We start from the raw sequence: 25,125 nt of genomic DNA on the forward strand, positions 1-25,125 counted from the left end.
CATCCCAGGTTCCAACAGATTGGTGTCTAGCGGTATTATATAATTAATTTATTTTAATTGACGTTTTTAGAAGTGCTTCAGGCTTCATGCATATTTTTGTAGTAACTGCCACCCATGTTTGCCACAGAAAAAATATTTCTATGGTTACACTCTCTCTGGCTGCTTCACTCTTTTTTATTGTTTATCTTTTTAAACAATCAAAATTATCATAAACAAATGAAAAGATTTTCATGAAGCCTTTTAATCCTGTGTCTTTGTTGTATCACAAATAATCCTAAATTTACTAAACAGAATTTATCTACTAAAAATGTGTGTGGATTTAATATTTTAATGTTTACGAAACCATTTTGATCTTTTTTTAAATAAATAATTAAATTAACACATTTTCAGACATAAAAGCTGTTAATTTTCTAAAAAGACCACCCTTGTGCAAAGTAAGGTACTCCTGAGTAGATAAACTGGCTTGTATATCTTGGTTCCACAAAGCATAATCCAGAGACTAGAGAAATGTGCTTCTCTTTTTCCATAAACAAAACAAATGCCCTCTTTTACCTGAAAATATTAGGCCTTTCTGATAGCTCATAACTTAAATTCCATAATGGAATTAAATCCAAGAATAGAATCAACCTCGTTATCATGATTTTAGAAGTAATGCATGGCTTAAATGTATGCAATGATTCAAAACTAAATTCTATAGTTTTGGATAGAACAGAGGAGAGCTTGAAAAAGAACACACAAAGCAGTGCTTAATTTGAGCCAGGGGTTTCCAGTACTTGGCACCACACTCAATTGTCAGCACTGGCACTTATAACAGTCTGCCACATGGACGAGCTGTCTATCTAATTTAGAGATGAGGTCTACAACAGTTGTCAATTAATTTAATATACATTAAAACTTACTAATACCTGCCACCTAAGCCATTCTTACAGTTTTGAGGGCCTAAAATGGATAGAATTGTCACTTGTTTAAAAGTGTGATTTTAGTACTTGTGTTGGTACTATCATTGGCTGCGCTCACAGGACAGCAGGTGGTGCAAGCTGCAGTGACCTCCTGATGAGGTCCCTGCCTTCTTCTTACAAATTAGGCACTGACACAAAATACTGAATATTTTTGGGGTTTAGTCTAGCTTCTGCTATGGGTATAGATCAACCTGGTCCAACACCAGGGGATGATAATTTGGACAAAAGACTTCTAATTGTTTTGAGTTTGCTTTCCATGGTTTCATGGAAATCCAGAATTAGTCATCATAACAGATGATGAATGTAAAGAAATACTATTTAAATCAGTATGTGCTAGTGTATCACAGTTTAAAAAAAGGTGAATCAAGTGGATTTGCACTCCTATTTAAAATCATGACGAAATACATTTGGTATGGTCGAAAGGAGGGGGAAGTTTACAAACAATGCAAATGGTGTGGTACAACAGAAGAATCCTTAATATAAGTAACCTGCATATATGAAGCCATGAAAGCCTTGAGGCACTACTGGCTCAAGGCAATATTATTGAAATATAAATGTAAGGACATCTAAAGCTGCAGTCCTAACCTGTCATAAAAGAGACTCATGCCAGCTATCTGGGCGCTTCGTAAAGTTTGAGAAATCAGTAACAGAAAAACAAAAATAGTCACGATGGCCTCTGTAGGCACGGAACTCCTCAAACTGCCCATGTTCATATAAAGAAAAGAAAGAGGCAACAGACAATTTAAGACACCCCTGATGTCCTGGGCACCAATGCCTGACCTCTATGGTTCACATCCCTCAGAGCGGTACCCTACCAGTAAAGAAATACGACACAGCAGGCACTTTAAAGCAGGTCACCGCTACTCTATCAAGCAAAGGTTCACTTGAGCCGAAATATTGATATCTTTATTATAGAAAGCGTGAAGCACTTTTTTGACTCTTAGGGACTGCATTCATTTGGCCGGCCACACTTTACTGCATGGACAGTCCTCAAACCCCTTTGAGGTTCTTATACTTTGCTACTGTATGCATTTATTCTGCTTTTAACTGTTCAGTTTTGCATGTGTCTCTCTCTGCTGGGATGTAATGATTCTAGATAATTGAACATCAATATATTTATATAACTAAATAATTTGATGGCTAATTCTATTAAAGTGCATGCATGAATTAAAATGACCGCAATACAAGTATTCTTCCATTTTGGTTTGATTCCATTATTTTCTCTTCATAGAATAATAAGTGCAATATCCACAGAGAATAAAAATACCTGGGAGAAACTCACCAAATCCCTTCTTATTCTGGATAAACAATGGAATTATGTAATAGAACTAAGCAAAATTCTCGAAGCCTATAAATGAAAGATAATTTATTTAACTTGTGTTTTTTAGGTCTGAATGCTAATTCCAAACCTTTAGAAAAAAAGCATCCAGCTTAAAATGTGTTTGGTTAATATTCAAGGCAAATTTATTACTGGTTGATCGTGAATTAATAGGGACATTTGCTCTATAAATAAACACTGCTTTAAAAGTTAATTATGCAAGTATATGGCTCATCTACTACTTGTAAAGGATAAAGTTAGAGTACCTTCTCTCTTTGAATGAGATAGCAGTCAATGAAATCCCTTGGAGTGTTGGGATCAATGGTTTTTTGGTTCTGTTCTACTCTTTCTACTATGAAATCTTCCAGATATTTGAATAGTTCAAACATTTTCTTGTGAGGTCCAGGTAAGTGATCCATTATCCTCGGATACATCTCATAGAGCTGAAACGAGAAAACCAAAGCAAAATAAGCAACATCAGAACATTCTGCAGTAATTAGCTTTAATGCCAAAAACATATTTTAATAAATAGTGATGCAACATGAATTCCTGCCCTTCATTGAAACCTCCAAATGTTCAACTCACTTTGCATAAAAGTTTACTTTAAGAAATTGTTATGAGTTTAATTGCTGGGGATGCATGGTTAAGAAACACCAGGGTTCTGCTGCAATCCGGACCCATATTGGCATTATCCTGCATGTGTCCACTTCGACTGCCCTACTAAGTTAGGGGGTCTTCCCTACAGTCACATACCTGCCAGACGGCATGTGCAGGTGTTTCCAGCTGATGCCGGTAGACCAGAGGCACGCTTTTGCACGGAGCTCCTCACTACTGCGGTCTGAATGGTGCACTTGCGCAGCCCGCATTTTGTTGGTAGCTGATGATGCTCCTCCTGGCCATTGATGGGAAGTGCGACCAGACCAGAAGCTGGGCTGGGACCCGGCAGCAGTGTAGACGGCAAGGTGAGGAGAGGGCAAAGCTGTGACTGTGAAACGAGGTGGCCTACCACCCGAGATTGACTAGTTGTGCCTGAAGGAGTGCTGCAGGGGTTCAGGCACCCGTTCAGCAGTCGGTGAAAGTGGAGAAGAGCCGGCTGGCTTTGGAGGAACTGGTGGGCACGTGGTGTTTTTCCCTGACCCAGCTTGAGATGGCACTTTAAGGTGACTTATCCCTCCAATTACCCCCCTAGGTCCACAAATGAGAAGGCACTGTCCCCTCTAGCACTGAGTCCTGCAGGAATAGAGGAGGCCCGTTGACTTGAACCCTCCGACTTTGAGACCTGCGTGCTGCCACCTCCCCTCAAGTTCTGTTCTTGTTATGTGGATCTCTGGTACATGGTGAAGTGAGCGCCAGGCATTGCTGCATTCCCACCTGCTACAAAGAAGGGCTGCTTGGGGCGTGTTGCACACCTCAGAGTGTAATGACTCCCTGTGCCCTGTGTGTTCTTGGTGTGACTGGGGATAGAGTTGAGGATGCTCCTCCTGTGCTTTGGCGAATGGATGCTGGTAGTGCCCCTGCACTGAGTGATACTGAAGGGTGAGGTGAGATTGGCAGAACCCAGTTACTTTTCCGAGCCGGCTTCTGGTATGCTGACCTTGATGGGTGTGGGAGAGTTCAGACCCCCCGTCTTGCCTCCTTCTAGGTGGTCCTGAGAAGGTCCCTGGGTAGGCATGGTTAAACCAAAGACTTCCAGGCTCCAGCCCCCCAGAGGTCCTTCATGGCTATGTTGGCGATCTCCCCTGCGGTGGTGGACCCGATCAAGCAGCTGTAGAAACACACTTGGACACCATACCGGGATGTTTGATAAAGTGCTGCAGGCAATCCAGGACTCAAAGATAGCTCTGTAGACCTCAACTTTGGTCCATTCAGATAAAAACAGGACTCCTGGGCGAAGACCAAACTAAATTAATGGAGGGAGTAGATGAAGCAGAATCCTCTGACATCCATGCGGCCCTCATTAGTCACTACCTGCAGCAAATGATGGTGGTACAGGCTGAGGTACATGCCCTCAAGGCCATGAAAGAAGATGCCGAAGGACGATCGATACGCAATAATGTCCACTTTCTTGGCTTTCCTGAGAGAGTGGAGGGCCCCAACATGGAGCTCTTTCTTGAAGATTGGTTGCTGCTGATGGTGCTTCATGACTGAACGCCGAAGTTCTTTCCTGCAGAGTGTGCACACCGTATTCCTGGCAACCCTCAGGTCTTTGATCACTTGATTGCTCAACTATAGGGACATGGATTTAATCCTACAATTGTTTTTAGTGAAGGGCCCCTGATCTTACAATGGTAGCACATCACAGCTTATCCTGAATATCCAGAAGAGGTGCAACACATTTGGAGCAGAGAAGTTACAACTTCAGGCATTAGGATTGAAGTGTGCCCTGCTCTTACCAGCATGGCTCCGGTTGATTGACTCGAATAGAACATTTTTTTATCCTCCCTAAAGAGGTCTGGGCGTGGCTGCACACCAAGGGCATCAAGGAACAGGATGACGAAGCGGCCGCTGTTCTGATGGGTGTCCCAGGCAGCAGCACAATTTGTCACAACTTAGTCTTTGGGGCACTTGGGCCAGGGTCCACAGATGGGAACTTCCCCATTGTATCAGCGATGTCACCCCATATAGAGATGCTGGACCTGTGATTGTATACTGGATTGGTGAGTAAGATAAGTGGGAGAAAATGGGTGGGAGGCAATTCAATGTCCAGAGATACTGCATAGGAGCATGGTTGGCATGAGCAGATATACTCTTACAGTGAGACTTGAGGTGCTCCTCCGATTAGCATAGGTTGCTTTTGCCTGTTGTGAACTTCATCAGCCACACTATTCTGTCTGACCCCCAAAGACTTATGTACGGACTGACTTAGTCCAACAAAGGTAGCTTAGGCCACCATATGCACTGTTGGGAGCATTGTGGTGTGATGCCTGTCAGTATCTGAGACAAGGGAGTGGATGTTATGGTTAGTGATCGGTTCTGTTTTTTATTGTTTATTATTGTGCCTGAACTGGATGCGGGGAGCTGGGGGGGCTGCGGGCCTACTGGGGGTGCGTGTCTGCCCATAGGCCCAGGGACGGGGCGCTAAATTCTTGTCATGGTGGTCACATACAATACACTGACATGGAACACCAGGCAGTTGGTAACCCAGTTCATGCCCAGCCTGAGGGCCCTGATGGAAGCCCATGATTCGGTCAATGGCGGAATGCGGAATAGTTGATTCCAGGGGACCTCTAATACAAAGGCACTCTATGCTCTTTCCAGGATTCACACGATGTCAATTGCCTGCATGCTGGCCAGTGTTTAACGTATAATGCTGAAACTCAGACGTATCAGGGGCTGCAATGCGTGTTGACTCATGGTTTGGACTGTAAATCAGTTAAGTTTTTTACATGGCACTGCAGGCTAGGGATGCTGATCTTTCTCTATCAGGCAAGCTTTGGTGGCAGGAAAGTCTGGGTATCATGTTGACTGAGAAGCAATGGAGGATGGCACTGGAGCAGGTCTAATGAGTTTCCTGTAATGTCAGACTGAAGTTTATTCAATTCAGTTACTTACATTGTACTTACCTTACACCCCACTGGTTAAAAAGGATGTTCCTGGACATAGCATTGACATGCACCTGGTGCGATTACCAAGATGCAACCTTCCTACGCATGGTGTGGGAATGCCCCCCCCACTAGCATGGTGTTGAGTGCAATTAATGGAGCACATATCCGAGATACTGGAAAGGCCTTTTCTGACAGATCCAATGTATTGTTTGCTAGGGATCACTACGCGCTTAAAATGTTCCTAATCTTAGATTTCGTTTGCTGATGTAGCAATGGCTTTTTTCAAGCACCTAATAGCCATGTCCGGAAAGGTGGGGCAGCCGTCTTTGATTGACTGTTGGCTCCAGGTTGTGTTCCATTGTGCGACTGCTGAAACTGATGCCTTGACGCAAAACTGTAGGGTGAGGGTGTGGCAGACTGCAACAAAAATTTGACACCCTTGCGTAAACTCTACTTCTTATGGAGACACCGGGGGTGAACGGGTGCTGACTTACGACAAAGCTAGTGCTCAACTGCCACTGGCCTGTTCCTTCCTGCTCCCCCCCATTAGTGGGATAATTCTGCCCCTCCCTGCTCATACCTAATCAGCTTGATTGTATCTTGCACTGTTGAAGTCCTACTTGACAGTCCCTGGGGTCCCAATCAGTTCAGTGCATGTTTAGTTTTGTACTTGAGGCACAAGTTCAAAACACTGTCTGAGCATTATGTGCTTACAGAACACCCATATATTTTTGACACAGGGCATGGTTTGGCTTGGCCTGACAGCCAGCCCATCATCTGAAGAGCGCTTACAGTTAGCACAGGGAGAAACATACTGCACATGCCCACTGACACTTCCAACACTGCATCAAGCACCTGCATCACGTCACTGATATTGGTGACTGTTCATTGATATCTATGTTGCAATTGAGATTCTTATGCACAGTTTCAGTATTCATTGTTGCACAAACTTGTATATGCCAATAAAGACCTCTTTTTAAAAAAAATGAGAGCAATTGCTTGTTGCCAAATGGAAACATCAGTATCTATAGACCACTTGCTTAAAATAAAAAGTTAGATCAGGACTGCAAAAAAAAAACCAATGGTTTGTGCTTGGAATTTCAATGTATTAAAGTGTGATGTGGATTCAGCTGGTATTACTTTTTGAAACAGCCCGGAATCACAAGGTCTTTTGGTTTAATACTGAGCCATGCAAAGTGATATGTGAAAAACACAAAAAGTAATGCATCACTGCTCATAGTGCTGCCTTGCAATACCTTGTGTCAGATAGGCATTACATGGGTGAAGTTCCCATTCATCCAACTATGCACTTGGACGCAAACTCATATTTACTTAAGACTTCTAAATATGGGTTTGCTTCAATATGGTGTGCGGACCGAAATGGATATCTCCTAATCACTTCTTCTTTGTATGTGTGCTACATTAGGCAGCACACATGGAAAGTGGAATAAGCCTTAATGGATTTTTGTACAGGAATGTATCCCTTAAGGGTGCCTGTATTGGCCCTAGGCAGCCTCAAGTGCGACAGCACTAGGTAAAAGTAGAACTGTGCCAACTCTTTATAAAGATGGCACAGTTCTGTTCTCTATTATTCACCCAATGCAGCGCAGAAATCTGACTTGAAGTGCTCCATTGAATGAACCTTTAGTGAATCTAGGCCTAAGAGATATTCTGCACCCCTGAGTGACACTAAAGGGACCTTCAATTGTAGTTAGGCAGCAGTAAAAGTGGTGTGGAGCAAATACTTCATTGAAATTATATATGGCATAATGTTGTATCTTATTGTTCCACCCAAACAATGTCAAGCTGACACCAGCGATACACAAATACTACAGCTTGTTCAACAATTATACTGAAAATTACATAGAAGTCACAGGATGAGATGGCATACGAATTACAGCAATATCAATTACATTGCAAAGCTTTATGAGAATGAAAATCCCATTACATATGCCATGAAATAACAAATAAGCTACCAAAGCAGTGAGTGCACTTTTGAACCAAGGAACCAAAATGAACAATAGGTGCCACTAATGAATTAGGCATCAACTATCATCCTTAAGTATAATATGGTCATGCAGTAATTTTGTCTTCAATAATACCATGTCTATATTAAAACGAAGAACAAAACACATGAGATGATAGACGGAATGTTGCACAATGGCAAAACATTCACCCCAGTCACAGATCTGGGTTTAATCCATCGTATTTTGCGCACCAAGCCACCCCAGTTCAGACATGGCCATATGCAAATCAGTCTTGACCCTGTGCCTCATGGGAACAGTCCAGCCCGAACTCTCAAGCCATGTCTTCCCTGGACGGGAATCAAGCATCCTAGGACCGGTTTCTGGCTATCAGCCGTCTTCAGCCAAGATAGCTTGACTCCAGTGGCTTTGTGAGCACGGGACCCACGTCTGGGCATACCCTTCCCACATAGGTTAAACAGCAAAACATTTTTTTAATCCAAAGAGAGGGGCTCAGTATTACCCAAAGGGAAATAGAGCACCAGTATACTGTCAAGTAAAGTAATTTTTTTTCCCAATGGGAGATTAAGTGATCCAAGATTCAAAGGTATTCAAAGAATTATCTCACTCAGTCTGCATCACTCACTCAAGTATCCACATATTGCTCGGGGAACACTTACCAAAGAAAAAACATTATTTATGTAAAAATATACATTTTATTTCAATAAAAAACACATGCATCCATGTACAGTTATAATTAAATACTCACACAATATACAATTAGCAATAAAACCACCTAGTGTGGAAATGGAGAAATATGGGAAAAGACAGTAGTATTTGTCTTAATCTTGTTAATTCGGACCCTTTGTTTGACAACACTGGGAAGGATTTCCCTTCCTTACACCCAATTGTTTGCTGACAACTCCGAATGTAACCCTTCGTAAATGCGTCGACGCGTTTCGAAAGCCTTGAGTGATTATGGCCTCCTTCTTCAGGACAGTGTTTATGGTTTTATCCACAATCAATCACCTATGCGAATGCATCTTGGTGAATTAAGTTATGTCAATTATTTTTCACTCTTGGGGTCGTTATAGGAATTTTTTCGATCTCCCAAACTCCTTTTAAAAAACGATGGAAAGCCTCAAACGCGGTGTCTTTCAATTTATTTGCACCCGTTTTCCTATTTTCCTATTGTACTCCTCAAAGTTCTTGTTATTCTGTCTGACCTCGGTTGTCCCTTGTATTCTTTACACTAATTTCATTTCACCCTCTTGTTCTGTTTTAAAGAGGAGACCCTTGTCTTATGATAATCTTGATGCACCCGGGTAGTGAGCGCTCGTGGCTCGTTTATGTAGCCAGCAGGCTTTCCCGGGGTGCTTCGTGTGCATCTGTGAGATCGCCGTTAGGATTGAATAAGGGAATAAACAGCAAAACACACAAGATGATGGACAGAATGTTGCACAATGGCAAAACATTCCCCCCAGTCACAGATCTGGGTTTAATCCATTGTTATTTTGCGCACCAAGCCACCCCAGTTCAGACATGGCCATATACAAATCAGTCTTGACCCTGTACCTCATGGGACAGTCCAGCCCGAACTGCCAAGCCATGTCTTCCCTGGACCGGAATCAAGCATCCTAGGACCGGGTTCTGGCTATCAGCCGTCTTCAGCCAGGATAGCTTGACTGCAGTGGCTTAGTGAGCACAGGACCCATGTCTGGGCACACCCTTCCCACATAGGGTGAACAGCAAAACACACAAGATGATGGACGGAATGTTGCACAATGGCAAAACATTCACCCCCAGTCACAGATCTGGGTTTAATCCATAGTTATTTTGCGCACCAAGCTACCCCAGTTCCGACATGGCCATATGTAAAACGAAGACATTTCAGCTCGAAATTCACAATTTTCATTCTGGTAAATAAGTTGTTACCTTAAAAAAAGCTTTGTTTCATTTTCATAATAAAACTGTATGTGTATGCAACTTCCACATTTTAATTTAAGCAAATATATATCTTGACCCCTAGCTTCAGTTTGTGATTTTCTCTGAGCAATAACATATAACTTTTGGTATGACAGGGGTAACAACAATTCGATCACAAATGGTAACAATATGACATGAATAGGGTGCTAATTTACCAAGGATGGTCAAAATGCCATTTATGAACGGTATGCCATTATGTGTTCATTTACAAGGGGCAATACATTTGAATATTATTTGAGGTAGATGAATATACACCTCAAGGAATTATCACAACCCTTGTTGAAAAGGCTTCTTGTAGCTTGTTGGTGTCCCTATCTCTTGGATGGGAGGTCAGCCTTATGACCATTGGAGTTCACTTCTCTGTGCTTGGTATGTGACAGAGCAGGCCAAGTCATTGGTGGTTCTTCCCAGGTTGCAGATAGTGGTTTAATTTCTCTTCTGGTCTTCCTCAGGTCCAGGGTTGTTCTAAGGTGTGTGCATGGAGAGGCCACACTTAAGGCTGGAATAAATCAGTGGTTGGGAATGACTCCTGGGCACATGCTAACCAATGATGTAAAAGTTCCTGGGCCAAGCCATCCTACTTTGGGCATTTTTAAAATGGTGAAATTCTTCAACCAAACTTAACTTGATCTGTGAAGACTATGCATTTGTGTGGGAGCATACTATAGTGTCCTCCCCATCTAACTCAAAACACCAAAACCATGAATATCTAAGAAATTATTTTGCATCTTTTCAATTGTTCCTCCAGTGCCTTATGCAAAATCCACAGACGGAAGACTAGTAGAACAGAAGTAGGGTTTTTCAGCAGCCAGACAGTGGACAAATAAGAATTTTTTGGCGTTGTGTTTCCATTCCTTTCTAGTTCATCCCAAAGTGTTCTATGTAAACCCAGCAGACCTTTCAAGCAGGATTTGACATTCAAACACAAGATTCAACACTGTCATATCAGAAATTTGTTCACAGTCCAACCCTGCTAAATCTGTCAGATTCAGATGAGTCATCTCTGCCCATAGAGCTCATCCTATTGTTTGCTCATGTGAGGCAGTTTGCACCTTTTTAACATGTATTTAACTGCCAAATACTGGTAAGAAGAATTGGTGGGGCAAATGTAAAGTGATCCTCCAGGACATCAAGGCAAGCAAAGGTAATGTTATAAAAGTTATTTTTGCTTCATATTTTCTTTTTAAAATAAAATTGGATTTTAATAATCATTACAGAAATAGTTGTTTAATAATTAGGATTTTTAAATCTGTAGTCTGGTTTTCTACATCAGACAGCTAGGCCCAAGCCAGTGAAGCCAGTGAAAAATTGCTTTTGGGCGCTCATCACTATAAGGACATATTAACATTAATCTTATATACGGTCTACTTTTAAAAACCATGCACCCTGCCTAGTGGACCATAAGCTCCACATAGGGATGCCTTTTTAATATTTATAAGGGAGACCTGGCAAAAGAGTTTATTTTGACACATTGAATTGCAGTGTTTGATCTGCAATAGTCAGGCTACACTGGTAGGCCTAAAGCTGTTTTTACCTTTTCCTCTAAAGGGTAGCATGATAGTGTCACGATTCCCCTGTCCCGCCTGTCACCTTCAATGGAAGCATGCTAAATGCCCATCAGTGATGTACACTCTGCACATAACTGTTTTCTTTCCCATCTGAAAAAACCCACCCCTTTCCCGTGCACCAGCACCTCTTTATGTATGTGTGTCTTGGTAAAATGGTATAAATACGTTTTATTAATGAATGATAGCAATAACTAATGTTGTCGTATGATGTTGTGTTTAGTTTCATAGAGATCTTGGTTCAGGCATTTCCGTGATTTATTTGTGGTATTTTGTTAGGTTTTGACATTGCCAACAGAGAGCTTTCACATTGCCAACAGAGAGCTTTCACATGCGATGAGCCGAAAGCAAAATAGACGCGTGTGCGTTTGAATTTTACATCTGCCGTCTGAAAGCAGAAAGCCTTCCGCTCGCGCTGCACGCGGAAGGCTGAAGACTGTTGAAACGTGCAAGCGCACGTTGACTGTGGGTGCGGACGGTATTTAAACCGCACCCACACCTAGGAAACTCGCTTTGCCTCTGAATTTTCAAGAGGACAACGTCGCGAGCTTCATCTGCAGGTTCCTGGTTCCAGCGCTCCACGGAGGACTTCGTGGGAATTATTTCCTAAGCCTTTTGAACTGCTTATCCTGCGCAAGGACTGGAGAACTTGGCAAGCAGCTCAGGAATCCTGACAATTTACAAGAGAACATTAAAGCTAAGTTTTTGGATATTCTCAAGGCGCCCAACGCAAGAAAGAAAGCTATTTTAAAATAGTATTAGTGTCTTTTGGGGAACTATTTTGAATGCAGAGATTGCTTTTTGAATGCAGAGATTGCTTTAGAACCAGATTAGTGATTTATTGTGTGCACATTTCTGTTTTCTGTTTTGAAGGTATTCACAAGAAATTCATTGTGAATCACAGATTATGTTTTAAGACTATTGAGGATACGTACTTGTCTAGGAATATTCACAAGAAAGTCATTGTGAATTGTTTATGCTAGAGTTGTTGCTTTTCTTGGTGTATTTCATTTCTCTTAGGTAAAATACACTAGAGCTCATCAGAAACCATCATTTAATTCAGAAAGGAAGAGTTTATCAAGTAAGTGTTAGGTAACAGAGAGGGGAGAGAGAACAAGGAGAAAGGAGAACAATAGTGAAAGACTGGATTGTTAATATTTTATTTATTTAATTCACAGACTTCTAATCTGAAAGGCTACAAGTCACCCTAAAAGGACAATTCCCAAGACTACGTTCCTGACAAGACAAAGAAATACTGGACGGTGGACAGAACCAGACTGATCGCAGGTAGGAACCAGCTTAGTGTGAACTAGCTCTTACATAGGGTAAAGGGTAGACTAACTTGTAGTAGGAATACGATAAGAATAGAGTGGATAGTGAGCTTTATTGTTCTTGTTAATCCGCAGGTCGACAGTCAAAGGCATAACACTCCAGTCAACGTCCAGTTCCGGCCCTCCTCCCAAAAGTTCTAGTTAATGCTTAGCTGTAAGTTTAGTCAGCAAGTTTTAGTTAGAGTTTTCTGGGAAGTTGGTCCCTTGCGTCTCGGCGAAAATCTCTACACTGTCTACAAGGAATCCCAGTCATTACAAAAGGTAAGAGACAGCGTACTTAGGTCTTGACAGAAGGCAAAGCCCAAGAAGAATATTTCGCCCAGACGCAATGGACCAGGTTTCCTTACAGGAAATAGCAGCAGTACTAAAGGATATAAGGGATGAGAATGTTTCTTTACGAAACGACATGACTGCGTTACAAGCAGCCATTCAGCAGAGTTCAGTTAGTGTGCAGACTTCATCCTCAGACTCAGGGGGGGAACTCAGATTCAGGTAGTTACCCCAATACCATCGCCCTTAGCTCCACCAGAACGTTTTTATGGGGACTGTAACAAGTTTTCTATATTCTTGCAACAATGTCATCTACATTTCTTAGCCAAGAAATCAGCCTTTCCAGATGACTCCTCCAAAGTAGCTTTTATGTTATCATATTTTGGAGGTGATGCTGCTCTTTGGTCCATCCCTTTAGTTGAAAGAGATGATGCAATTCTGTATAATTTCAGAAACTTTGAACGGGCTCTAAAGAAGATTTTTGCAAAACATATGTTTGTGCAGTCTGCACACAATGAGTTATTAAGTTTAAAACAAGGGTCTTCAGATCTCCTTCACTACATCTCTCAATTTAATCGTTTGGTACTAGAGGCTAATTGGCCATACGATAAAAGAATTTCTATTTTTTATAGAGGTCTTCGGGAAGATCTGAAAGATATGGTAACTCAAATTTTAGAACCTCCGGATGATATCAGTGAGTTTATCGATCTTGTGATAAAGTTGAACCATCGTCTTAGCGAGAGAAAGGGCGAAAAAGGGAAGAGTGACCATAAAATCCTATTTGTGAAGGATAGAAGTTCATCATCAGGTAAGGAGGTAGGCCCTAAAACAGATCATGTGGAACCTATGCAAATAGGTACAGTTCGAGGTCCGCTCTCAAAAGATGAAAAGGAAAAGAGACGAAAATTAAATCAATGTCTTTACTGTGGTAAGACTGGTCACTTTGTAAGAGACTGTCCTACCAGACCTAATAAGTTTAAGTCAAAATCCTCGGATCTTGCTCTAACTCAGGAATCGTCCGAAAACTAGAAAACTCGATGAACGAAGAGGTCGGTTCATCGAGTGTAATTTCCAATTTGGCCTCTACTGCTCCACCTTTGGGATGTAAGCATTTTGGTATTCTAGTCGAATTAAGAAGTCAATCGCCTTCCTCTCAATCTAGAAAGGTAGAAGCTGTAATAGACTCAGGAGCTACGGGAAACTTTATAGACACTCAGTTTTTCTCCCAGTTAGGCTTTGAATCTATTCTAAAAGATCATCCAGAAATTGTTAGAGCAGTAGATGGTAAGGAGTTAACTTCGGGACCGATTAGCCGACAATCTGAAATCCTTGAAATGGACTGTTCGCCTATTCACCGTGAAAAGATACAATTTGATATCATAGACGCCCCTCAGTTCAAGATGATTCTGGGAATTCCTTGGTTGCTCAAGCACAATCCAATTATAGATTAGGTGTCTCAGACTGTAACCTTTCAGTCAACTCATTGTATTAACAGATGTTTTCTTCTAGAAAGATCAGGAGACATTATTCAAGGGTTTAACTTTCCTTCCGATTCATCTAGAGTTTTAGCAATAGAAGGCGTCCCATCTGTTTACTCAGATCTTCAAGACGTTTTTGACAAGAAAAAGGCAAACACTCTCCCTCCACATAGAGACTTTGACTGTAGGATTGATCTTGTCCCAGGGGCTACTCTGCCATGTAGCCGAATTTATGCTTTAACGGAAAAGGAGAATGTCCATCTTAGAGAGTACTTGGATGAGTACTTGGCAAATGGCTTTATTCGTCATTCCAAGTCTCCTGTCTCATCAGCTCTCTTTTTCATTCCGAAAAAGGGAGGTGAGTTGCGCACGTGCATAGATTATAGTGCCCTGAACAACGTGACAGTAAAAAACCGGTATCCTTTGCCCTTGATTCCCAATTTGCTAGACCAAGTCAAAAAAGCCACCATTTATACAAAATTGGACTTGCGGGGAGCTTACCATTTGGTACGAGTCCGAAAGGGTGACGAATGGAAAACAGATTTTCGTACTAAATTTGGACTCTTTGAATACCAAGTCATGCCCTTTGGTCTTTGCAATGCTCCTGCAGCCTTCCAATTTTTTATAAATGAAGTTCTGCATGAATTTATTGATGTATGTTGTGTTGTTTATATAGATGACATTCTTATCTTTTCAAATTCTGAAGAAGAGCATGTGCATCAGGTCCGAGCTATTCTTAAGAAACTGCTTTCTAATTCTTTGTATGTCAAATTGGAAAAGAGTTTGTTTCACACTTCAAAGGTGGAGTTCTTGGGATACGTCATCAGTCCTAAGGGGATAGAAATGGACCCAAAGAAGGTGGAAGCGGTAGAATCTTGGCCCAGTCCATCCTCTGTAAAACAAGTTCAAAGTTTCTTGGGGTTTGCAAATTTCTACAGTCGGTTCATTCAAGATTTTTCTAAGACAATCACTCCTATCACAAGGTTGTTGAGAAAAGGTGTAAAATTTGTATGGTCAGATCTAGCTGAAGAAGCTTTTCAGAAACTAAAAAAGAAATGTATTACAGCTCCAATTCTTTCTCATCCGGATCCCAGCCAGCCTTTTATAGTAGAAGCTGACGCTTCCCAATTTGCAGTAGGAGGTATTTTGTCTCAAAGACATGTAGACACTGGACAAATGCACCCAATTGCATATTTCTCTAGAAAATTATCTGAAGCAGAATTGAATTATGCAATTGCAGATAAAGAACTTCTGGCTATAAAGGCAGCATTTGAAGAATGGCGCCATTATTTGCTGAGAGCTAGACATCCAGTGACAATATATACGGATCATAGAAACCTTCAAGCCTTGAAATCTGTAAAAGCTCTATCTGCTAGACAATTGAGATGGTCTATGTTCTTTAATGATTATAATTTTGTTATTACCTATCGACCAGGTAAAGAAAATTTGAAAGCAGATGCATTGTCTAGAATGGGAGAAGTACTTATTGATGCTCCGTCTGAGGTAAAACCTGTAATACCTATATCACGATTTCAAGCAAGTATAACTGTTAGTGATGTTATTTCAGACATTAAGAAAGAATTGGCAAAGAAAGATTTCAAGGTTTGGAAAGAATCACACCCTTATTTACAGGAAAGAGATGATTTGATCTTTATGCAGAACCTCATTTTTGTACCCACTGACGCGCTAAAGGAAAGGATCCTACACTTTCATCATGACACAGCCTTATCAGCTCACCGAGTAAGATTAAGACCTATGATTTAATCAAAAGAACCTTCTGGTGGCCCTCTATGTTTAAGGATGTGCAACTCTTTGTTGAAACATGTGGTGTTTGTATTCAGAATAAACCTTCTCATCAAAATCCAAGTGGTTTGTTAAACCCTCTACCTTTACCACCTCAACCATGGCACACAATTTCTTTAGATTTTATTGTTGAATTACCCATCACTAAAAAGGGGTTTACCACCATTCTAACTATTGTGGATCAGTTTTCATGCATGGCTCATTTTGTCCCGCTTAAGAAGCTACCAACTAGCATGGACTTGGCACACTTGATAATGGAAAATGTAGTCCGTCTGCATGGGATCCCCTCAGTGGTAATTTCGGACAGGGGGTCCCAGTTTATTTCACGAGTTTGGCAAAACTTGAGGTCTCTTCTGAATATGGATATACGTTTATCCTCTAGCTATCATCCTCAAACTGATGGTCTTACGGAACGCACCAATCAAACTATAGAGCAATTCATTCGCTGTATGCTAACTAATGTAGGTGAGGAATGGTCAACACTCCTAAGTCAACTGGAGTTTGTCTATTACAATGTTGATCATTCCTCCCTTGGTATGTCACCTTTTTTTTGTAATCTAGGTTATCACCCTAATTCTTTTCCTAAAGAGATAAAAGAACTTAATCATGTACCAGCTATTTCTGAGTATGTTTCCAAATTATCTTCCATTCAAGAGCAAGCAGCTTTCAATTTGGCCAAAGCGAAAGAAGATCAAAAAAGGTTTGCTGACAAACATAGATCTGAACCTCCACTTTATTCACCTGGGGATAAAGTTTGGTTAAGCACAAAAAATTTGAGATTAAAAGGGAATCGTAAATTTAATCCTAGGTACATAGGTCTTTTTCCCATAGAGAAAATCATAAATCCAGTATGTGTGAGATTGACCTTACCTGCCAAATATCAGATCCATCCAGTGTTCCATGTATCGTTAATCAAACCTTTTCATGCCCAGACTCGATTTATCCAACCCCCTTCCTCCATTGATATTGAGGGAAGTCCTGAATTCGAAGTAAAAACGATTTTAGATTGCAAGAGAACTAGGGGAAAATTACTTTACCTAATTGATTGGAAGGGTTACGGCCCGGAGGAAAGGTCTTGGGAACCTTTGGAACATTTAAAGAATGCTCCCAAATTATTAAAGAGGTTTCATACCCAACATCCTGAGAAACCCAAACCCATTGCACCGGTCTTAGGGGGGATCTTGAGGAGGGAGTACTGTCACGATTCCCCTGTCCCGCCTGTCACCTTCAATGGAAGCATGCTAAATGCCCATCAGTGATGTACACTCTGCACATAACTGTTTTCTTTCCCATCTGAAAAAACCCACCCCTTTCCCGTGCACCAGCACCTCTTTATGTATGTGTGTCTTGGTAAAATGGTATAAATACGTTTTATTAATGAATGATAGCAATAACTAATGTTGTCGTATGATGTTGTGTTTAGTTTCATAGAGATCTTGGTTCAGGCATTTCCGTGATTTATTTGTGGTATTTTGTTAGGTTTTGACATTGCCAACAGAGAGCTTTCACATTGCCAACAGAGAGCTTTCACACGCGATGAGCCGAAAGCAAAATAGACGCGTGTGCGTTTGAATTTTACATCTGCCGTCTGAAAGCAGAAAGCCTTCCGCTCGCGCTGCACGCGGAAGGCTGAAGACTGTTGAAACGTGCAAGCGCACGTTGACTGTGGGTGCGGACGGTATTTAAACCGCTCCCACACCTAGGAAACTCGCTTTGCCTCTGAATTTTCAAGAGGACAACGTCGCGAGCTTCATCTGCAGGTTCCTGGTTCCAGCGCTCCACGGAGGACTTAGTGGGAATTATTTCCTAAGCCTTTTGAACTGCTTATCCTGCGCAAGGACTGGAGAACTTGGCAAGCAGCTCAGGAATCCTGACAATCTACAAGAGAACATTAAAGCTAAGTTTTGGGATATTCTCAAGGCGCCCAACGCAAGAAAGAAAGCTATTTTAAAATAGTATTAGTGTCTTTTGGGGAACTATTTTGAATGCAGAGATTGCTTTAGAACCTGATTAGTGATTTATTGTGTGCACATTTCTGTTTTCTGTTTTGAAGGTATTCACAAGAAATTCATTGTGAATCACAGATTATGTTTTAAGACTATTGAGGATACGTACTTGTCTAGGAATATTCACAAGAAAGTCATTGTGAATTGTTTATGCTAGAGTTGTTGCTTTTCTTGGTGTATTTCATTTCTCTTAGGTAAAATACACTAGAGCTCATCAGAAACCATCATTTAATTCAGAAAGGAAGAGTTTATCAAGTAAGTGTTAGGTAACAGAGAGGGGAGAGAGAACAAGGAGAAAGGAGAACAATAGTGAAAGACTGGATTGTTAATATTTTATTTATTTAATTCACAGACTTCTAATCTGAAAGGCTACAAGTCACCCTAAAAGGACAACTCCCAAGACTACGTCCCTGACAAGACAAAGAAATACTGGACGGTGGACAGAATCAGACTGATCGCAGGTAGGAACCAGCTTAGTGTGAACTAGCTCTTACATAGGGTAAAGGGTGGACTAACTTGTAGTAGGAATACGATAAGAATAGAGTGGATAGTGAGCTTTATTGTTCTTGTTAATCCGCAGGTCGACAGTCAAAGGCATAACACTCCAGTCAACGTCCAGTACCGGCCCTCCTCCCGAAAGTTCTAGTTAATGCTTAGCTGTAAGTTTAGTCAGCAAGTTTTAGTTAGAGTTTTCTGGGAAGTTGGTCCCTTGCGTCTCTGCGAAAATCTCTACACTGTCTACAAGGAATACCAGTCATTACAAAAGGTAAGAGACAGCGTACTTAGGTCTTGACAGATAGAGACTGCAGACCGCCAACAGCATTTAATTAATAGGCCCTGGAATACTGGGCGAGCATGAAGAAAAGGCAGGTTTTTCACACTTGGCCTGAATATTTTTAAAAAACATCTGTAGCGCTGTGTCAGCACTGTCATGGACATTTAAGCTTTAATAGAAAGTATGTGGATGATCCTTGGTTCCTGCACTCCACACAACACTCTAAAGCAGTCAGCAGAGCTACATATGACTAAGCATTATGGGGCATTAGCTAGTCCACTTTTGAGAGACATCAGAAACCACATGATTTAAACAGGCGTTTCAGCTATCAAGTGTTCCTAGTCATCTATGATTATAAATTACAAGTGGAATAATAATGCTAGAAGAAGATGTCTCGCCTGCCCAATAAATAATCTAGGCAAATAAGCTATGTATTGCAGCAAATGTGATATATATATATATATATATATATATATATATATATATATATATATATATATATATATATATATATATATATATATTACCTACTGGCTATCGCCAGTAGGTATATATAGTTAGGATTAATTCCCTATGGGATTTCTGAAAATTCTATGTCTAATAACTTTGGCGTTTGTGGACGGAATCGGCTGAAATTTTCAGGAAAATGGCACATTTTGTTTCTGAGCAGCTCCTGAAAATTTGGTGGGGTTTCGTCAAGGGGGGGCCGAGAAAAAAGGGGGGTCCCAAAACGCGTTTTTTACATTGAGTTTTCCATAGGGCGGTTGGACTCACTTTTAGCTCGAACGGCTGAATGGATTTGCACGAAACTTGGCAAAATTGTAGGGACTGTTAGCCCGATGTGCCTTTGCTAGGTCTCAATATATGTGCTTCAGTGGATTTTGAGAAATTAACGTTTAAATCAAGATATATATCTGTAACAGCGCTCCGGGCAGCGATCCGGTCCGCTTACTTTTCGCGTTTCGGAACTTTGCGCGCAGAAAGCTGATTGGCTCTCCGGTGTCTGTCAACATTCTAAACAGTCCGGAGCGGCCGCCATCTTGTCTCTCGGTAGGATCGAGAGAGAAGAAGAGGTGAAAAACGAAAGGGGAATTTAATGAAAGGGGGCAAGGTATCCCCCTCTTGACCCCCTAGGAATGTTGTTGGGGTTATTAAAGGGTCCCGTGGGGAAAAGAAAAAAAAAATGATTTTTCACGGTAGAAGCGCTTCACGGGCCGCGAACTGGGCCGCAAACTGGTAGCGAAACGGGAATTCGCCATTTTGTGCTTCGTTAATTAAATTACTAGGTATAAGGGGGTGCGGGAGACGTATCCTAATCCCCTATGTTTCCTGAGGGTGGCTGAGGAGGCTGATATATGTTGATACATCTCTTCCAGCGGCTGTGCGTGAGCTTTTTTTTTTTTTGCTGCGTGACAGTCCGGAGCGGCCGCCATCTTGTCTCTCGGTAGGATCGAGAGGGAAGAAGAGGTGAAAAACTAAGGGGGAATTTAATGAAAGGGGGCAAGGTATCCCCCTCTTGACCCCCTAGGAATGTTGTTGGGGTTATTAAAGGGTCCCGTGGGGAAAAGAAAAAAAAATGATTTTTCACAGTAGAAGCGCTTCACGGGCCGCGAACTGGGCCGCAAACTGGTAGCGAAACGGGAATTTGCCATTTTGGGCTTCGTTAATTAAATTACTAGGTATAAGGGGGTGCGGGAGACATATCCTAATCCCCTATGTTTCCTGAGGGTGGCTGAGGAGGCTGATATATGTTGATACATCTCTTCCAGCGGCTGCGCCATCTTGCCTTTTTTCCAATGCCACAATTTTGTCGTGCACGGCAGCCATTTTAGATGCCAGGCTGGTCCCAGGCTATCACCTACCCCTGCGGATGTAGTTTATGGCCCCAGCTGTAGAGAATTCAGACATGCCAACCCTCCCGATTCAGGCGTGTGACTACTGATTTCAGTGCTAGTCTCCCGCCTCCCGATTTCTGCAAGCAAAAACCCGGGGGCATATTACGAACAACTAGCGATAATTTTTGTCTCTAACTTGTTTAGAGACAAAAATTATCGCCGCACATCGGCGATTTTTATCGCAGATAAACCTTGCTATTATCGCAGAAAAGTCAGCGATATTCATGTATTATCGAGCAAATGCTCTTAGCCATGTTATCCACCTCCCATTGGATAACATGGCTAAGAACTGCTCAGGGCAGGTGTTAGATTTTGGAGATATTCGCGCTTAGCGCGAATATCTCCAAAAGTTGGTAATAGAAGATAGCGATGTTAGGGACTGTTTCCAGTCGCTAACATCTTGGCACGCCACTTTGCATGTCATTAGTGATAAGTATCACTGACATGCAAAGCGGGGCCCAAGATGGTCGCTATCTCCTTTTAGCTGTCACTAACTGTTGTTAGCGACAGCTTGGTAATAGGGAGATAATTTTATCTCCGCTTTCATGGCTTTTAAAGCCAAAAAAGCGGAGATAAACCCCCTTGATAATATGCCCCACGATTCCTTGGGGGTTTCAGCTGACAGGGCTTGGTATTGTGTTACATGGTAATTTTTCCAGGAAACGTCAGAGGGTCGATGCAGGGGTTCTAGAAGAGGTGATAAACCATTTAAGCCTCATGAACAAGCGCATGGTCTTTTAAAGATTTGTGAAGTACTCGGGCGGCGGTGTGTGTGTGCCCTCTTTCAGGAGCGGGCGGGGGGGCACTGCCAGCAACTTGCCAGGTCAGGTAGTGTTCAACACGTGCATCACCCTTTCTCTGCCTGCTATTGCGCTCCATGCTTCGGAAAGGTAAGAAAAAGAATGTGCATTTGAGTTTGAAATGTCCGATCCTGCAGCAGCACACTTCCAAAGCCCACACATGACAATAACCCGATTCAAGGCCCCATTCACCCGTTTTAAAAAAAATAGATAACACTCCAACAAAGTAAGATTATAAAACTTTATTAACTATTAACTATAACGAACGGAACAAAAACTAAAAACATTTAAACATTTTTCAACACAAAAAGCAACAATGGTTAGAAGCTGTCTTTTGTGCGAATAGTCCCAAGGCAGCACAACGTGCAGAGTTCTGGACGGCATCCAGGTGATGTCGCCTGGGTGCCGCACTGGTTTTGGGATCCTACAATGCAGCACAGAAAAACAGCGTGGGGCGTCCCGGGTGGTGCGGGGGGAGGCCTCGTCAGTAGCGGTCTGTTGTGCGAATAGTCCCAAGGCAGCAGAACGCGTTGAGATGTTGATGGGACTGTGTCCAGTGTCACATGGCTGACACAACATGTACGACAGGCACCCAGGTGATGTCCAGTAAACTGCCGCACTGGTTTTGGTATCCTACAATGCTGCTCCGAAAATTGGCGTGCGGCGGCCCGGGGGTGGGGGAGGCGGCGTGAACGGGCCTCCCCAGGTGGCGGCCATCTAGCTGAGTTGCGCCCGCTCTTGCGGCTACAGCGTCTCGCTCACCATGTTGTTGAGTTGCTTCCACTCTTGCAGTGCAGCGATAGGCGGCTGCCACATGGCTCTTAAAATGGCGGACGGCTCCTCGGTTTTGGGCCTGGTCCACTGAAATGGCCCTGGGACACCTTGGAACTCGGACGCTTGCCTGCTAGGGCTTGGGCTCCATTCTCGAAAAGCGTCCCCTCAGCCGTGAAGATTCTACAAAAGTCTTGGGGGCCCCCGACTCCCGCAGGCTTCATCAGTGATGTCATTTGAGATGTCATCAGTGATGTCATCAGTGATGTCACTAACCATGTCATGAATGATGTAATATGTGACATCATCAGCAGTGGATTGCGGGTGCGCGATATATAGTTAGCGCTTATAACTATATATGGAATTTCAATGGTTTTATGCGAGTAAAATAAGGTTTTGTAAATGCAAATCCCTAACTATATATGGCCTAAAACCAATGGTTTTTTCATTGAATATATATATATATATATATATATATATATATATATATATATATATATGTATATATATATATATATATATATATATATATATATATATATCCAACCAAAGTGTTGCCTGTTGAGAGAGGACACCACACAGCAGAGTTCTTAATCTTGCTCCTATATTTCAACGAGGGCAAACACAGGGAACCGACACCGCGGCAACATTTGTTATTTCTCCTCCCCTTCTCCGACGCGTTTCGTGCTGCAGATGCACTTAATCATGGACTGCTGGGGGTGTGATGTTCGAAACCAGATTGTATCCGTTCACTGCAGGTAAACAGTTTTTCACCGCCCCACTGGGCGTAGCCACCAATGTGGCCTGATGGTTACTGTAGTACATGCGGTATTACTCCAGTGAGTTGCCAAGTTCCGAACACCAACTGAACAATAGAATCCCAAGTGGGTCTGCACACTGCATGCTGGACTCTGTGTTGCCCCTTAGTTCGATGAAACGCACTCTTCTGACCTTTAGCTGAGAAGTCGGGTGACACCTCAGCAGGACCGCGGAAAACCGCAGCGGGGTCACTCTCTCGGCTCAGACGGGGCCGCAACAAATCCAACCAAAGTTTTGCCTGTTGAGAGAGGACACCACACAGCAGAGTTCTTAATCTTGCTCCTTTATTTCAACGAGGGCAAAGACAGGGAACCGACACCGCGGCAACATTTGTGATTTCTCCTCCCCTTCTCCGACGCGTTTCGTGCTGTAGATTCACTTAACCAATGTGGCCTGATGCAACTCACTGGAGTAATACCGCATGCACTACAGTAACCATCAGGCCACATTGGTGGCCACGCCCAGTGGGGCGGTGAAAAACTGTTTACCTTCAGTGAACGGAAAAAAGCTGGTTTCGAACATCACAACCCCACCAGATACTGTGTGAATACCTGTATCGCTCTATCTATCTCTTGTTGTGTAAACTACTACATAAGTTGGTTACTAGCTATGTGAAAGTCTATATTAGCTATTAATTAGTTAAGTGAGTATTTGTATGGGATAGTGAATGTGTGTGTAGTTGAGTGGGAGGTGTGTGACTGTCCAAAGATGTGTAAATAGTTGATTTACTAGGTATATGAGGTTAAGACTGTATGTGGAAACAGTTGCTTGGGTGAGTGAATCTCTTTATGGGTATGGCGATGAGTAAATATATTTCTCAATGATACATGTCTAACAAAGTAGAAATATAAAAGGCAATAAAAAGTGTATGTGACAGTTGAATATAAATAAGTATACATAAGACTCAGTGATTGTATGAGTGACTATCGAAAACTGTATACTTGTAAAAGTAATTTTATAACACACTAAGTATGCGTTACTATCTATACGAATAAATAAAGTGGAGTTTGTATAAGTCTGTAGCTTAGTAAATGTAAGTGTGATCAATTGTTTGCATAAGTGAGTAGAATGACTGCATAAGTGAATAGGATGTATGCTGGTGTGTAATGGTGATGCAGGTGTATAAGGATATTTAATAGTGTTCTTTTAATCATTGACAGCATGTATGAGTGAATCTATAGGTAAGTGTTTAGATGTGTGTGTAGGAATCACTTAGTGGGTTTTTAGAAACTGGTATTGGTGTGTCAATGGCTTCAAATATGGTACTCTGTATTTTACATTGAGTGATGAAAGGTTATACTTGTGTATGATGAAGTGTATCAGATTATCACGTGGATGATGTCATCAGTGATGTCATTTGAGATGTTATCAGTGATGTCACTGACCATGTCATGAATGATGAAATATGTGACATCATCAGCAGTGCATTGCGGGCGCACAAGTTATAGTTAGCAGAACTAACCATAATGGAAGAATTTCTATGGTTTTGTACGAGTGAAATGGCCAACTAACTATAACACCCTTGAAACTTATGTTTTTTTTCTGTGACTTTCTAAGGTTTTTTAAATGCTAATTTCTAACTATAACCTCTCTGAAAACTAGGGTTTTTTCAGTGAATTTCAAAGGTTTTTTAAAGGCTTATTTTTAAGTGTGATAGTAGTTATACCTATTTTTTTGTACTGATTTTCTACAGTTTTTTAGCTGTTTATTTATAAATATTTTATTCATTAAATAACATTATATATTTTTCTGAGAATTGCAAAACAATATTTTAAAAAACTTCAAACTGAAATATTGATTCATTGTTTTGTTTTTATTTTTTATTTTAATATATTTATAA

General features: G+C 41.7%; 1 protein-coding gene across 3 annotated transcripts in view; it reads right to left on the reverse strand.

Annotated features, from left to right (window-relative positions):
• The window catches only part of LOC147692380 (cytochrome P450 2A13-like), a 1,200,227-nt gene that overhangs the window by 466,820 nt on the left and 708,282 nt on the right, over window positions 1-25,125 (reverse strand). For all 3 annotated transcript variants that reach the window (XM_086938606.1, XM_086938607.1, XM_086938605.1), the window contains exon 5: window positions 2,544-2,720. In XM_086938606.1, coding sequence (XP_086794732.1) covers window positions 2,544-2,720 — 177 coding nt within the window. The remainder of the gene's footprint in view (window positions 1-2,543; window positions 2,721-25,125) is intronic.

Source organism: Lissotriton vulgaris, chromosome 9 (genome assembly GCF_964263255.1).
Source record: "Lissotriton vulgaris chromosome 9, aLisVul1.2, whole genome shotgun sequence".
Taxonomy (NCBI): Eukaryota; Metazoa; Chordata; class Amphibia; order Caudata; family Salamandridae; genus Lissotriton; species Lissotriton vulgaris.